The sequence below is a fragment of the Hyaena hyaena genome, unplaced genomic scaffold, assembly GCF_003009895.1.
Source record: "Hyaena hyaena isolate Hyena2069 unplaced genomic scaffold, ASM300989v1 scaffold_45, whole genome shotgun sequence".
In the NCBI taxonomy this organism is placed as follows: Eukaryota; Metazoa; Chordata; class Mammalia; order Carnivora; family Hyaenidae; genus Hyaena; species Hyaena hyaena.
Genome location: NW_024080677.1, coordinates 2395126 through 2412262, shown reverse-complemented (window position 1 = coordinate 2412262; position 17137 = coordinate 2395126). Strand labels below are relative to the sequence as shown.

The window sequence follows — 17137 nt, the reverse complement described above, 5'->3', positions numbered from 1 at the left end:
TGTTGATTTTTCATTTACACAAAAATGAAAAATAAATACCAGATGCTTGAAAACATGTTGCAGCTCAACTTACTGGAAGTTTAAAGTGCATTCTGACTGAGAAAATTAAATTAGAACATCCACACAGCAAAAAAGATGTTTTGAATGAAATGCACTTTGTCCTTCCCTCTCTCTCTCACATACACACAGTATCTCATTGTTTCTTTTTCAGGGAGCAGCTGTGAAGGAAATTGGGGGAGGGAGATGGACAAAACATCCCATCTTTGTGTTTCATACAGAGCTAAGCTTTTAGGCCGGCCTTCCTGAACCCAAGGGGGTGTGGCATGCGGTAAAATTAAACGGCAGTGACCCAATGAAGCTTATAAAATAGCTTGGGAGAAGCCGGTTAACAAGACCACACATCTCAAATTGGAGGAGTTTGTGTTTGGAAACTGCCTTCATCTTTACAGAAAAGGTATGTACTGTGGTTTTCATTTTCACTTTTGATAAATAATGCTTAGAGACAGTCTTGGCTTTTAATTTCCCCTTTTCAGCTAAAAATGATAACAGACACAATTGAGGGTTTGTGCCAGATGCTTTGCAAAATTGGTCTCATTTTTCCTCAGACCACCTTATAAGATAGAACCTCATTAGTGCCATTTTTCAGACGAGGAAACTGAGGTTCAGATAACCTAAGCAACAGGCCAACAAATGGCCGAACTGGGGTGCCAACCCAATGTTGACCTACCTCAGTGTCTTCTGCTTGCACTATGCATTCTCCTCTATGCTATATAGACAATGAGGACATTTTCCATAACCAATACTGTACTTGATGAATTCTCAAGGAGTTATCATCAAACTCTGCATTACAGTAAAATTAACCAAAAAGTGAACTGTAATTCATTCTGTGAATGGAAAACACATTTAACAATATGGCAGAAAAATATTTTCATGAGAAGACATATTTTCTTGTTAGAGTCAATAGCTAAATGGGTTCTTTCGACCCCTTGGCTTGTGGAAATGCATTCTGTTTTATCGGGTGAAATCTAAAAATCTAGTCCTGAATGTTCTGCAGCTTTTTGAGATCAGGTGCTGTGTCCACGCTAGCACGAAGGCGAGCAGGTTCTTAAGAGACGTGGCATAAGTTCTGGCTTCACAGCTTATCAGGAGGTAACCCTGGGGAAATTAACATCATCGAGTACTCGAGAATATCATAGCAGGAGCCTTCCAGATAGGATGTTGTGGCGATCCGGTGTGTGGCACATGAGAAAACCTGAGGCCCAGGCTTCTCCATGGGAAGTTCAGTGAGTAGGAGTACCAGTTCACAGAGTCTGTGCTGGCCCAGGGCGGACGCACAATAACCTTGGTAGAATTATTATTAAGTAATTTCATATTCAGTTAAAATCATATGTAAGTTGTGTTTATTTTCAAGATATTTAAACTCCCCTCATTAAGACAGTCTTCCCATTAGTAGTAGAAGATGGTGCAAATATATAGGTCACGCCTACCCAAGTTCACAGGTACAAGTTAATGATGCGACTTACCGTTTTTTGTTTTTGTTTTTTTGATGCGACTTACTTTTGATGCTGGATAGGGTCGAGACCCTAGAGGGAGGGCCTCAGGCCCATTGCCAAGAGGGTTCTTAGCTTTAAAGCACAAGAAAGAATCTCAGAGCAAGCCGTTTAGAGAAAAGGACAAAGATTTAGAAGTATAGAAGAAAGGAGCTTCCTTACAAAGTAGTGGTCTCTCCTCACAGTTGAGGAAGAGGGATACCCCTTTGCCTCTAATCAATGGGTTTATAAACTTTTTTTAATTACCTAATCTATAGGGAGGGGCTCACTCTCTAATTTTGGGTCTATCAGTTTTATTGGGTGGTGAGTTTTCCCATTGTTTTGGGATTATGAAATTACCCACACGGAGCAATTTTAAGAATGTCTGACCTTTGTGGCTTTTACCTCCGGAGGGAATGGGATCTTGTGGTCTTCAGTGAGTTGGATCTTGTAACTCTTTTTATGACCTGCTGACTCTTAGGTTAAGGGTCAGTCCAAAACCCAAATGGCTTTACTTTGGTCAGCTTGTCTCCCGAGTCTGTTTTCTCTCCTGCCTCACTCCCGGTCAGAAGGTACTCGATAAGTGCTGAGTGAACCAGAATGGAAGGAACATGGAAGAGAAATTATGGATGCCATCAACCCTTTCTCGTACAAAAAGTTTTAACCGTAGGATTAAGACTACTGCAATAAAGAGACATCTTTGGAAGAGATATGTAAGCAAGGCTAAGAATTAGCCTCGCTCTGAAATCCTCCTACACAGCTTAAGCACATGTTTCAGCCCACAATAGAACATTTTGTAATAAGATACTTGTCAGAGTAAGACATGGAACTGACTTTTGGTGTTAGCTGTCCCGTGGTGAAATGACACTCATCAGGTTACAGAGGTAGGTGTTTATTGAAAGCCACCAAAGGTGGTGCACAGAAGGAAGCGTGGCTCAGGGTCACTGCAGGATACAGACGGTACCTGAGTCCCAGCCCTCTGCCCTTTCTGGCACCCAGTGTGTCGTCTGTGCTCCCCGGGGCTGGGGGTGGGGTGGGTAAAGGACCTCTCAAGTCCCGCCAGTTTGGGGAACCCTGTAGAATGTGTATACTGTGTGACGCAACATCTTCTGAGCAAGGCACTGAGCTTGAAGGCTACTGAGGCCCAAGAGTAGAGCTGCATGGTTCTAAGCATTTCTTGGAAATGGATGCAAATTGTAAGTTTAGGCAAATCCATCCATCATCTCCCAAAAGGTGAAAAGACAGGTGTTGTTTACGTGGTGGTAGGAGCTAATGGAGAATGGATTCTCAGAGAAGATGGGGTCCTACCACGGACTTGGCTTAGCTCAAAGGCGGCTCGGCCACCACCCCGCCCCCACCAGCCCCGGCTGGCAGCTTTGCTCCTTATGTAACTGTTCCTCTGAAAATGGGACAATGAAACCTCCAGAAGAAAAGCTATTGATTATTAAAGGTTATTTGGAGGTTTAACCGTAATAAAGTGGTTATAATTATTCCTGTTATGACACATCCTTTTAAATGCTCAGATCTGAGAACATTCTGCTTGCGTTGATTCAGCCCTTTGCACGGAGAAAGGCGAAGAGCTAGAAATAGCTCCTATGCAGCTACAGGCAAGGGGTCTCAAGGAGGAGATTAGACGGAAGGCAAGTCAGTGAAAGAAGCAGGGAAGGGTGCTTGGGCTGAAATGCCTGTTGGCAGCTACTAGTCCCTCTCTAGCTGAATGCATATCTCGGACCCTGTCAGTGCACCCTAAAAAAAAAGAATAGGGGCGCCTGGGTGGCTTAGTCAGTTAAGCGTCCGACTTTCACTTAGGTCATGATCTCGCGGTTCGTGGGTTCGAGCCCCGCGTCGGGCTCTGTGCTGACTGCCAGCTCAGAGCCTGGAGCCTGTTTCAGAGTCTGTCACTCCCTCTCTCTCTGACCCTCCGCTGCTCACGCTGTCTCTCTCTCTCTCTTTCTCTCTCCTAGAAATAAATAAAAATATTAAAAAAAAAAAGAAGAAAGAAATGAACATCTCTGAAAAATATCCCCAACAGAATGCCAAAAAGAAATTCAGGAAACAATTATTTGTTTCTGCTTTTTGTGCTAATAATAACTAGCATTTATTAAGCTTTTCTCTGTGCTGGACATCGCCCTAAATGCTCTCTCTATAATATCTCATTTAATTCTCTCCAAACTTCGTGAGGTTGGCATGATTCTTATCCCCACTTAATAGGCCAGAAACTAAAGCATAAAATGCACAGTTAGACTTAGTGGGTGGCAAAGCCAGCGTTCAAACACAGAGTCAGGGTGACCCTGGGGTCCCCAGCACGCTGCTGCCTGTTAAGGCTTCAGGGCTACTCCTGGGTTGGTGAAGAGCCCAGCAAGCTGGGGCAGGGGTGGGAGGTGTAGATCAGGGAGGCATTTCTCTTAGGAGTCTCGTAAGATACTAAATGTCGTGCATGGCTTGTGTTCATTTGTTCTCTCTTGCATGGTTCACTTGACAGCTTCGACCTCCCCCTTTGCTGATCCCCACCCCACATTGTTTCTGTTCATCAGCAAGTATGGACTGTGCCTGACACTGCCAGGTCCTGTGGGCTCCCGTCCTTGGAAAAATGCATAATTGAGGGGGAGCAGTTGCAAAATAAATCCAGCGAGCTCTAACACCAGGCAGAGCGAGCTCTAATGGAGGTAGAGATGCTTCCTGGTGGCGGAAGACCTCACAACAGGGTTGAAGATGATGACTTGGGTGACCCTGCAGGGTGACCGTTCACAAGGGCTCAGGGGAAGGTCCCCAGAGAGGTTCCCAGAAATGTCCCGCTGGTGACTGCGTGTCCTCAGGGGGCTCCGAACTACTCCAGCTGCTTTGTTTCTCCTGACTCCTGGTTCTGTCCACAGCCCCAGGATGGTGACGGCGCTGCTGCTGCTGCTTTCTGCGCTGGCCGGCCTCTTCAGTGCCGCAGAGGGACAAGCCTTCCACCTTGGGAAATGCCCGACTCCTCCCGTGCAGGAGAACTTTGATGTGCACAAGGTGTGGTAAAAGGCTAAACTCTTACATGTTTTGCCTCCCATCTGAATAAGCAGCCTCCAGGATTCAGTGTTAGTTTTCTGCTTTGATTGCCACAGCAAAGCCTTGGGGTAGGTGTTTATCTTACTGGGGCATCCCCTAAAGCAAGCTCTGAGACCGAGAACTGGGGAGCAGAGGGCTTGGGGAAGACGATCCCAGGAAGCACCGTGGGCATGTGGGGAAACTGAGACAGAGAAGGCAGAACAGCAATAAAAGATGCATCTGTGAACAGTAACACTATTAACAGAAGGGCTCAGCCCTGCTAGGAATCCTCTGAGGAAATGTGTAGAACGTTCCTCAGATGGTTCCACGGAGATAGTTTTCCAAAAGAGCTGCACGCACCGTTTTACATCCCATCGGCAGTGTATTTAATACCAATTTCTCCTTATCTTTGTTGACACTGCTATTGTCATCTTTTTTATTATAATCGTTTTTACAGGGTATGAAGTGGTATCTCATTGTGGTTTTGACTTGCATTTCCCTAATGGTTAATGAGGTTGAGCACCTTTTCATGTGTTTATTGTCCATTTTTATATCTTCTTTGGAGAAATGTCCAACTGAGTCTTTTGTCCATTTTTACACTGGGTTATCTTTTAATTTTTGAGCTCTGGAGTTCCTTATATGTTTTAGATACAAGTCTCTTATCAGATACATGATTTGCAAATATTTCCCCCCATTCTGTGGATTGCCGTTTCACTTTATTGATGTGTTCTTTGAAGCACAAAAGTTTTCAATATTTATGAGGTCCAATTTAACTATTTTTCTCCTTTCTTGTTTATACTTTTGGTATCTAAAAAAACCCTTGCCTAATGCAAGGTTATGAAGATTTATTTCTATACTTTCTTATAAAAGATTTATACTTTTAATCCTTAACATTTAAGTTTGTGATCCATTGTGAGTTAAACTTTGTATGTAGTGTGATATAGAAGTCCGACTTCATTATTTTGCCGGTGGCAATTCCGTTGCCCAGAACGATTTGTTGAGAAGAATATTCTTTCCCCATCGAATAGTCTTGACATCCTTGTTGAAAATCAATTGGACATTTATGTAAGAGCTTATTTTTAGACTCCCAATTCTATTTTATTATTCTATGTGTCTATCATTAGGCCAGTGCTATACAGTATTGATTACTATAGCTTTGTAGTAAGTTTTAAAATTAGAATATATGAGGCCTCCAACTTTATTCTTCTGGCTATTCTAAGTCCTTTGCATTTCCATGTGAATTTTAGGATTTGTTTGTCAATTTAGCAAAGAAGCCTAGTTGCTTTTTTTATTAATAGAGATTGCATTGAATCTAGATCTACCTGGAGAATATTGTCATCTTAACAACGTTAAGCCTTCCAATCCCTGAACATAGGTTATCTTTCTATTTAATTTCTTACTTATTTAGATCTTATTTAATTTATTTCAACAGTGTTTTATAGTTTTCAGAGTATAAGTTTTGTGTTTCTTTGGTTAAATACTTATTACTAAATATTTTATTCTTTTGATGGCAATTGTAAATGGAATTTTCATAATTTACAGAGTGTTCATTGTAAGTGTAGAAACCTATTTGATTTCTGTTTATTGATCCTTTAACCTCACTAGCTTCATTTATTAGTTCTAATAGTTTGTGTGTATGTGGATTCCTTAGGATATTTTTATACGTAAAATCGTGTTATCTGGAAATAGAGACAGTTTTACCTCTTCCTTTCCAGGATTCATTTTATTTATTTATTTATTTTTCTTTCATAGTTTATTGCCAAGTTGGTTTCCATATAACACGCAGTGCTCATCCCAACAAGTGCCCTCCTCCATGCCCATCACCCCCCTTCCCTTCTCCCCCACCCCCATCATCCAGGATTCATTTTAAACATTGCATTTTTCTTACATGGATTGAGAAACTGAGACCAAAACCATGAAAAGGTTTTCACAAAAATATTATGAAATTATAAGGGTGTATGACATAAAAAGCAATCTTCCATCTTTGAGTTTCCCCATTTCTGGAAAATCATGATTCTTCGGTTTTAATTCTAGAGCACTAAAGTCACCTTAACAATAATAGAACCATTTTAAATACTCTATATAAAATGGAGCTTTTTTTTTTTTGAGCATGCCTGTGAAAACAATTGACCTTTAACCATATTTGTTGGTGCTTTCAATGAATATTAATTTCAGTGGTGTTAATTGAAAGATGTGCCTTTAATAAATGAGTGGAAATTTTATGCCCTAAACGTGGGTATGTATTTGAGCAAAGAGCCATGTGACTGAAGCAGTACGGCCACCTGTTTGCAGTACTCATTTCAATTTCTGACTTTTTGAAGGTGAGTGCATCTCTGATTTTCTTTTGTTGAGTAATCCATTTTTAAATTTAAAAAATACTTTCGATTAATATTTTGACTAAGTAAATATAATCACATGGATCAAAATCCTAAAGGTGCCAAAGAACATACCGAAGCTTTTCTCCTACCCCTCTTCTCTTCCCACCTCAGTTTCCCTCCCCAGTAGCAACCAGTAAAAACATTTTATTGTGTGTCTTTTGGGAGCAAATGTATATGTGCACGAATACGTACATAACTGCAGTAGACAGAACGACGTCCTCACCCTACTCCCTGCAACCTGTGACAATGTCACCGTACGTGGAAAGGGGGGGAGGGAGTTGCTGATGTGATTAAAGTAATAGACATGGAGATGGCAAGTGTGGCCTGGGTTATCCAGGTGGGATCAACCTGATCGTTGAAAGCAGAGAATGTTCCCCAGCTGTAGTCAGAGAGGCATGACGATGGAACGAGAATCAGAGAGATGCAATCCGAGAAGGCTTTCACTTGCGTTTGCTGGCTCTGAAGACAGAGGAAGGCATTTACAACCCAAAAAATGCAGATGGGCTCAAGAACTCGGACAAGGCAAGAAGACAGAGTCCTCTAGGGCGTCTGGAAAGGAACACAGCCCTGCCAGTACCTTGATTTTAACCAAGCTCATTTGATGTAGAGAACTGTGGGACCCTAACTTTGGGTTGTTTTAAGCTTCTGGTAATTTGTTTCAGCAGCAATAGAAAATGAATATAATAACCTTTCCCCCCAGTTTCACATATATGCTATTTTTCATGCAGCTCTTTTTCCATTATGTGTATCTTGGAGATAATTGCATATGACTCCTTAAAAAATTTTTTTAATGTTTATTTATTTTTGAGACAGAGACAGAAAGAGAGAGAGAGTGTGAGTGGTGGAAGGGCAGAGAAAGAGGGAGACACAGAATATGAAGCAGGCTCCAGGCTCTGAGCTGTCAGCCCAGAGCCTGATGCAAGGCTGGAATCCATGAACCATGAGATCATAACCTGAGCCAAAGTCAGACACTCAACCAACTGAGCCACCCAGGTGCACCGCATATGACTCCTTTAAAAGAGATTGTATAACATTCCATTGTATGGATGTGCCATCATTTATTTACCTAGTTCCTTACTAATGCTCATTTAGACTCTAGTTTCCCGTATTTTGTTCTTACAATAGTACCACAACAAATAACCCCATATGTGCATCATTTCTTTTTCTTATTATCAGGAGGTTACATTTCCAGAAATGAAATTGCTATGCTAGATGTTGCCAAATTGCCCTCCATAAAGGTTGTAAATTGGAGCAATCTCCATGCAAGGGGATGCATGGAATGACGAGTACCTTTCTCTCCCTCCCCCACACCAATGTGCCCTTCTTTAGAGTTGACTCTGTACACGAAGTTATGAAATGAAACCAAGCCCCCCTCGTATCAGTCTTCTAAGTCCTGATCACTTGACAAAAGCTTTTGTATCCACCTCCCTGTGCGAGGTCTTATGAGGAGAATTCAACCAACTCTGGAGTCCCAGTTCCTCACAGTGAATATTCAAAGATGCCTCGTAGAATGACAAAATATTTGAGATGGCACCTTACATCATCTGGACTGCTCTCTCTCTTTTACAGAGTTTAGAATTTCACGTAGATTTTGGCCGGAGGAGCCACTGACAGCATATCTAAATAAAGAGCACTTTAGGAATAAAATGTGGCATTCAACCAATGCGTGCACATCCGATGCACTTACTTTCCTTTGAATCGATATCTTGCTCAGTTGCTGTCCGGAACAATGCAGCCCATTTTGCTTGGTTTCTCCAGGAAAGGGCTCTGGCCTAAAAGACAATGATAGGGAAGAGTCTGCAGGTCCCCAGAGAGCCATGGGGTTTTCTCTGCTTATTGTTATCTCTGCAGTATCTTGGACGATGGTATGAAATTGAGAAGATCCCAGTGAGCTTTGAGAAGGGAAGTTGCATCCAAGCCAACTACTCACTAATGGAAAACGGAAACATCAAAGTGATAAACCAGGAGTTGAGGTGAGTGGCTGTGGTTTCAAAAGCAACACAGTCCTGGGGCCAGCCTGCAGAGAGTTGTCCTGGGGTGACTGGCTGTCCTTGCAATCTAGTTCAGGGAGGGTGCAGAGGTTGCTGGGTCTGCCCTGCCTGCTCACAGCGGGTCCCAAGATGAAAGCTTTTGGCGAGCAGAATGGCGGGGACTAGAGCCACTCATTTATTTGCATGACCACTTGCCGAGCATCTTATTGTATTGTGGACTCCCTTGAGTATTGTGTATTTATTTTATGTGTATTTCCTATGAGAGGCACTAGGGACTCAATGGGAATCCATACTACAGGGTTCCTGCTCTCTTTGCAAAATAGATACACTGGTAACAAAGGACGGGGGTGAGGGGCGGGGGGTAGACCATCTCCTCTGATCTCCAAACCAAGAGAGAAGCCCTTTCTATATTATCTACTGACAGAAGGCACCCAGCTCTGCTTGACTCCGTCCGGAAGCTGGAAGCTCATCGCCTTCCGTGACGATTTATTCCATCCAGACAGCTTTAACTATTAGAAAACTCCTTTTCTTGTTCAGCAAGAATCAAATACACAGTCACATTCTAGGTTATGTGAACAGGCTAGCCTATAGAAGTATACTTTTCTGGTACTGAAATACAGATTTCTATTTGATACAAGAATCATACCTTAGAAAGCAAACATAAACTCTAAAAAAGCCTCAGAAGGAGCTCCTACCAGACTTCCATCAACAAAGATAAGAGCAACAATAAACAATAGCAACAAATATTAAGCATTTCCTAAATGCAAGGCGCTATTCCCATACCATGAAGTACATACTATTATCAACCCCACTTTTATAGATGAGGGAACCGAGGTACAGAGAGGGAAAATAATTTGCCCAAGGGCCGCACAGCTTATAAGCAACAAAGCTAAGATTCAAACCCAGGGAGAAGTGAAATGGGGAAGAGAACAAGACGAATGAAAGAAAGGCTGGAGGTGAAAGGCCATCCTGCTTGTTCCCTGCAGGAGCTGAGAACTGTGCTCAACTCCAAGAAAACAGTTGTAACCCAGCATGGAAGGTACTCAGGCTCAGAGAGGCTTTGCATGGCCATCTGGTTACCCACTGAGCTTTCTGTGAGCCAGGGCACGGGGGTGGACTCCCTCACCCTGCATGAACCATAGAAATAAAGTTAAGAATCTTGAGGGCCTCTAAAGAGAAAAACAGCTCATTTTGGAGCCAGGGAAGGATTGAGATGCAGACATCCATCTAAAGTCTCAATGAGTACGTTTCAAATATTTTGTCGCATTCTATGACCAAGAGTCAGACAACGACTTTGATCCCCAAACCGATGAGATTCTTCCACCTCTCCTTCGGAGCTGGCCAGGAGTCCTCTTTAACTGTGCCTTGAGTATTAGGTTGCTCTGGCTGTAGGGTCGTGTCTGTTTAAGATACAAGGGTACATGGGGAAAGGTTTGCTGGTTCAGGAGTGTGGGATGGCTTCTCCTTTCAGGAACACTACAGAATGGGCAGAGGCACAGCGTGGGGTCTGAGCAACGTACCTTTAGCCAGTGTCAGAGAATTTGAAGGCAAATGCAGCTGGCACGGGGCTGGGAGCTGAAGGGCTCAGGCTTTGGAGTAGGCTGCCCCGTTTCAAATCCTGGTTCTGCCAGTTACTAATGATGCGGTCTTAGGTTAGTTATGATAATACTCTAGGTCTCAGTTTCCTCTCAGTAAAGTGACATGAATCATAGAACCTCCCTCCATAGGGCTTTGTGAGCATCAAATGAAGGAACACATGTAAATCACTTAGAACAGGGTTTAATGTGTAGTAATTAATTAATACTACGTATTACTGTTAATCTGCTGTGATCCTTGAAAATACAAATGTATTTTTCCCATGAACAAATGGTGCATTTACGATCAGAGACTGGTGTTTCGAAAACTGTCCTGGACACGCCATAAATGACGATGAAGAGGGGGAAGGTCTGCTGAGAAGAGGCTGGGTTGTTGCTAAGCAACTGTATGCAGCTAGAAATGGGCCGTCTTCCTGTCCTCCCAGCTGAGTTCCCGGTGACAGAGGAAGGAATGGTACCCATCCCTACTTGAGGATAAACACACTATACATCCAGGAGCATCTGAGGACATTTTCCATCCTTCCTTACCTGTTGCTTATTATCTGGTTTCTAGGACACCTGTCACCACTAATCATAGCCCGCTGACTTTCTAACACACCACTGCTCTAACTTTTGTTGTGTGCCCCCTTGAGGACTGGTGACCGGGCTCCTCTGTCAGCTTCCTAGGACGTGCACTGTGATAAGTGAGCACCCTCCCCTCAGTGCCTAGGTCCCCAAGCGACCCCCTCTCCCCCAGGTCCACAGAGTCACTGGGAGTTACCCAGAAATGGAGCCAGCACCCTTCAAAAGAGTGAAACTACTTCATCCAATCAAAGACCATCATCTTTTTTTAAAATATTTTTTTATTTATTTCTAGGAGAGAGAGAGAGAGAGACAGCCTGGGCAGGGGAGGGGCAGAGAGAGAGGGAGACACAGACTCTGAAATAGGCTCCAGGCTCTGAGCTGGCAATCAGCACAGAGCCCGACGCGGGGCTCGAACCCACGAACCGCGAGATCATGACCCAAGGGAAAGTCGGACGCTTAACCGGCTAAGCCACCCAGGCGCCACAAAGACCATCATTTTTAAGATACACCACCATTTTACATACCACAAGAAAGAAATGACACTGCCCATCTCAAGGCGGCATATATTGTAAGGTGTGCATTTCTGCACATTTAATGTCTCTGAGAATTACGGGGATGAGGTAAATATTTCCTCACTGCCTGCTTTCGCCTGGCCTATGTCAAAATCTCCCATACTCAGTCAGAAGCTTGCAGGCCTGGATGGGAGTCTCAGAGTTCAGGCGTATGAATGGCTTTATGGACAGGTGATGTCATATGATGTCACCGAGGCCCAAGAGCAGGGAAAGTTTGCAGATCTCCAGACTTGGAGTAATCGTGTCAGTCCTTGTTTTTTCCTTTGGCTCATTCTCATTTGTAAAGAAGTAAATCTTTTTAGTGTATTGGGTTGTCTTGTTTGTTTTCTCTTCTCTTTCACTCCCTCCCTCTGCAGCCTGAGAGAAGGAAATGCCCTCGTAGGACTCAAGACAGAGCCCTGATGTGTTAGGGCCTAACATATCATCTAGTCCTGGAACATTTCACTCGCTGCTTCTTATCTCCCAGGGCCATCTTCCTCCACTAGGTCTTGGAGAAAGTGACAAAGGACAGAGCCTCCCTAACCAGAAATCACAGTCCTGGCCACCCAGATCCTTACTGTCACAAATCTTGCCTTTCATTGATTTTTGGCTTCCATTGAATTAAGGTTTTTTGTTTCGTTTTGTTTTGTTTTGTTTTGTTTTGTTTTAACTTGCTGCAGGCCGGATGGAACTGTGAATCAGATTGAAGGTGAAGCCACTCAGGCCAACATCACAGAGCCTGCCAAGCTGGGAGTTAAGTTTTTCTGGTGTAAGTATTCACTTCTCTCAGGAGGTTTCAGGAACAGGAGATAGGCAAACCAAAGGCTAGGGCCCTAAGTTGAAACACTCCTGTCACATCTGAGTGTCACCTATAGTGACTCAATGCAAAATACTTTTTTTAAAATGTTTTATTAGTTTTTGAGACAAAGAGAGACAGAGCATGAGCAGGGGAGGGGCAGAGAGAGGGAGACACAGAATCTGAAGCAGCTCCAGGGTCTGAGCTATTTAGCACAGGGGCTAAACTCGTCAACTGCAAGATCATGACCTGAGCCAAAGTCAGACGCTCAAATGACTGAGCTAACCAGGCGCCCCCTAATACTTTGTTGAGGACCTACTATGTGCCATGCTCAGGTCTAGGCATCCAAGATGCGATGATGAGCATGAAAGGGCTGGCCTTTGGCCCTGAGAGCCTTACATCCCATGTGGATACTGACAAGTATGCAGCAAGTTACTATAAAAAAAACTACCATGTTTCAATAAAGGCAGCACAAATTATATAGCACCTGGGGGTTAAGCAGTAGGAGACCCAACCTAGACTAGTTTCCCAGAGGGAATGGAGGCCTGAAAAATTAGTAGTCAGTATTAGTTAGTAGTTAGTAGTGGTGTTATCAGCAGAACAATTCACATGTGCAAAGGCTTAGAAGCAAAAGAAGACAAGAGTGAAGGGAAGTTTGAGCACTGGCTCTATCTGCCACTTTCTCGCCACACTCTGGGGTTCCCTGAGAGATACTTGATCACAAGCATTTGCCCTCTGGGCTAACTGGGGAATGGACACAGACAACAGAGAAAGCACCAAATACTAGTTTTACTGTGGATATAGATACATTGCAGAAGCCAGCTCAGAAATGTGAGACTTTCTTATGCCGAGAGTGCTTCAGGGTCCCTCTCCACACCCAGAGTCTGGACACTGAAGTCACAGCTTTGAGAGGAATCACTGTCCGCCCATGCACTCCCCCATCAAGCCCCTAGAGTAGGACAGTGAGGAAGTTCTTATTTTATAGGCCAAGATGGGAATGCTGGGAGATGAAAATACTTCTTTCTGCACATGTGACCATGGGCAACTAACTTCACTTCTGCGCCCATTACTGTAAGGATAAATAAGATAGCACATGCTTTGTAAGCTCTAAGGGGCTTTGTACCTGTCGGCTTCTCTTGTTATTTGTACAAATAACAGTGTTAAAGTGCAGGAAAGCAGGTGGTACAGGCAAGATCACTGGACTGATAAGAGGCAGAGTTGGCACCAAAATGAAGGTCTCCCAAACTCGCCACTGAGGAAGGGGGATGGGAGTGAGGGCCATATATTATGTGCACAACCTTCATAAGGAGGGTCTGCACCCGGAGCTAAAGGCGACAGAGGCTGCTGGCAGGGGAAACTGAGGAGGAGGAGGAGGAGGAAGAGATTGATGTGGTCGAAGGGATCAGGTGTTTGCGTTGGGTCTTCCGGGGTGTGGGGGAGACTATGGGAAAGGCTTTCCCAGGGGGAGGAATACCTTGAGGAAGGGCCTGGAGAAAGAAGCCTAGAGGAAGGGCAGGTAAATGGAGCATGAGACAAGACTGGGCAGAGCCTCAAAAGCCATGGTAATGGGTTGAAGTGCCTTCCATAAGCAGTAGGAGACTGTCAGAGTTTTCTAATAGAGAGACATGGATGTTTTATTTGCTATGAGGAAATGTCTGGGTAAATGCGTGCTTGAGAGCTAGAGCCTGTGGGAGGAAGACAGCGTGTGGATGCGTGGCTCTGTGCAGGCAGGGGCGCGGTGCCTTGGCCAGAAGAGGTTGGAAGACCTATTTCCCCCAAACCACTCATGGTTGCAGACTTGTCAGGCTAGCTGGGAACACACAAAGCAGAGGAAACTCAAAGACAGCAGATCTGTGATGAACACAAACTCTAAATAGTGAGCCCCGCAAGCAGGCTAGAAAGAAAAGTCAAGAACAACACCCAGTGTGGCCCCTGTAGCCTTGTGCAGGCTTCTGTCCAGATGTCCAACTGTCCTTCTGTTTTCATATTTATAAACAAGTAGAAAGTCAAAGGTAGAAGGGACCTTGGCGGTTGGTCATCTGGACTAACCCTCTTGTGTTGTCCTCATAACCAGTTGGGTCCTCGACACCCAGCCAGTCTCTAATCTCTCATACCCTGCCTCTTTTGTCCAGCTTCTCATGGTCATTCACAAGTGCTGGGGTCTGGTTTGACATGGCAAAGAGAGGGGTTATTTTTGAGTGGAGGAAGTGGGATGCTTAAAACCCAAGAAAGCAAATTGTGTCGAATTTTTTTGTTCTTATGGGGTCAGTACACAAATTTCTCCCATTTGGGTCCATTTTCCACTTAACTTTAACAAGTTGGGCTCTGACATTTCCTTGGCTTGGACGTTGGCTGTGGAGGTCAAGTTCACAGAGGAAGTTTCTGGATTCAAATGGAGAAGGTAAATCCTCCCTCTCTTTTCATAAGGACCCTTTAATGCTGAGCTTTCAACACAATGCAGATCTCTGTCAATGAATCTTCATAGGCCCTTTGTGAGGAGGAATTTATAACCTGTTACCACCTGATCTACTATATTCCTAAGTGCAGAGGAACTTTCGAAGGTCACACGGAAAGAAAAATAAACACACCAACATTAGCCCTTACCTCCTCTCTCAGGCAGGTTCTAGAGGAAATTGGGAAGTACAGACTTGGAAAGCCTGGGGGGCCCTTACCTCACATTCTTAACTCTACTTAGCTAAGTGGTGCCTCCATATGTACTGGTTGTTAAGTGCAGCCTGTTAGTCTAGGAGGTCCAGCAAAACACCCCATTACCATGGCTTCCTACAGACTAATATGTTATCAGGGAAGAAGGATCCAGAATGACGGCTCTAAGCTATGGCTGCACATCAGACTCATGGGGGAGCCTTCAAGAGTACCAACCACCACCATATCAGTCTGGAGAAACATGGAGGGAGGTGGCCTAGTATTTTTCAAAGTTCCCGTAAGATTCCCACATAAAGCCAGAATTAAGAAGCACTACTGTTGGGACGCCTGGGTGGCCCAGTTGGTTAAGTGTCTGACTTTGACTTAGGTCATGATCTCACGGTTCATGGGTTTGAGCCCCCCATCGGGCTCTGTACTGACAGCTCAGAGCTTAGAGCCTGCTTCAGATTCTGTCTTCCTCTCTCTCTCTGCCCCTCCCCCGCTCATTCTCTCTCTCTCTCTCTCTCTCTCTCAAAAATAAATATTAAAAAAAAAATTTTTTTTAAGTTCTACGACTATAGAAGAACTAAGATCCTGGCTTCCAGGATCCTGGAGATGAAGGCTTCTCTTGTCTTGGTCCCTCTTAATACCGCTCTCCTCTGGTTCTCAGTGATGCCATCTGCTCCGTACTGGGTCCTGGCCACTGACTATGAGAACTACGCTCTTGTGTACTCCTGTACCACAATCGTCTGGCTTTTTCACATGGATCACGTTTGGATCTTGGGAAGAAACCCTTACCTCCCTCCAGAAACAGTGACCTACCTAAAAGATATCCTGACCTCTAATGACATCGACATCGAAAAAATGACTGTCACAGATCAGGTGAACTGCCCTGAGTCTCTGTAAGAGGCTCTAAAGGGAACCTGCATTCACTCCATGTTACTTCTTTTGCTTTGCTTTCCCCCCACCCGCCCTTCATAAAGACAAAGCAACCACGGCAGACAGTTGCAGACACCAGAAGGGAAATTTGACAGCAGGAGCCTGTGGAGAGAAAGTCAAGGAACGTTGGCCCAAACACTTAGCCATGTACCGTGTCACCTTGCCAGTCTAATAATAAACTTGTTGCTGACTTGCTGTGCTCACAGTAGATTCTGAATTGATTATTGTGGGTTTTTAGTTATACGCTTAGGTTTGGAGGTCCTTGAACAGTTCTGTTGAAAGAAACTAACCACTGTACAGTTTAAGCTTAAAGATAACAATCTTGTTTCTGGAAAGGGAAAGCTGACTGCAAAGGCGTATTGTGGGTGACCTGCATCCAGGTGCTCCATCCTACAGTAGGCACTCCTTTAGGGGGATTCATTTAGGTTTTCTGAGTCTCTGACAGGCAGTTTCTCTGATGTATTTACTTTCTCATCAGGAGGTCTTCAGAGTCAGTCTAAAGAATGGGACCATCTTGGGGCACCTGGGTGGCTTTGTCGGTTAAGCATCCGACTTCGGCTCAGGTCATGATCTCACAGTTCATGGGTTCGAGCCCTGCATCGGGCTCTGTGCTGACAGCTCAGAGCCTGGAGCCTGTTTTGGATTCTGTGTCTCCCTCTCTCTCTGACCCTCCCCTGCTCACGCTGTCTCTCTCTCTCTCAGAAATAAATAAGACATTTTAAAAATTAAAAAAAAAAAAAAGAATGGGACCATCTTGGGGTCTGTGCCGGGGAGAATCTATAAGGCAGAAGACTGGGGATTTATTTTTTTAAGAAAATAATGTGGGGTTTTTTTTGGTCTTTCGTTCAATGGATATTTACCGAGGCCCAACTGCATTCTGGGCATTGAAAAATCTAGAACCCGCGGAAGCTCACAGTCTAGCGAGGGAGACTGATGAGTAAAGATGCAAGTATAATCCAAGCTGAGGAATGCAAAGGTAGCAGCATGTGGAGGGAGCCGTGGAAGCTCCTAGAAAGTTTCCCCTCACTGCAAGACAAAGGTATGTTTTTAATGCTTTAAAGGTTGCAAAAATCCCAGCGATCTCAATATATACAATTTTCATTTTGCTAAATAAATATGACTTCAAA

General features: G+C 44.1%; 1 protein-coding gene across 1 annotated transcript; it reads left to right on the top strand.

Moving 5' to 3' along the window:
* Nucleotides 1–351: 351 nt before the first annotated feature.
* On the top strand, nucleotides 352–16218 carry APOD (apolipoprotein D). The gene is made up of 5 exons (XM_039230383.1): nucleotides 352–454; nucleotides 4403–4535; nucleotides 8783–8904; nucleotides 12313–12401; nucleotides 15742–16218. Exons 2-5 carry the CDS (start codon nucleotides 4410–4412, stop codon nucleotides 15975–15977), a joined length of 573 nt encoding a protein of 190 aa, XP_039086314.1. The 5' UTR covers nucleotides 352–454; nucleotides 4403–4409; the 3' UTR covers nucleotides 15978–16218.
* Nucleotides 16219–17137: the final 919 nt, after the last annotated feature.

Excerpts from the sequence above, each read along its gene's own strand:
- APOD (XM_039230383.1), top strand. The coding sequence starts at position 4,410 with ATGGTGACGGCGCTGCTGCTGCTGCTTTCTGCGCTGGCCGGCCTCTTC. Across the intron at positions 4,536-8,782 it reads AGAACTTTGATGTGCACAAG|TATCTTGGACGATGGTATGA; the intron begins GTGTGGTAAAAG and ends TTATCTCTGCAG. Across the intron at positions 8,905-12,312 it reads GTGATAAACCAGGAGTTGAG|GCCGGATGGAACTGTGAATC; the intron begins GTGAGTGGCTGT and ends AACTTGCTGCAG.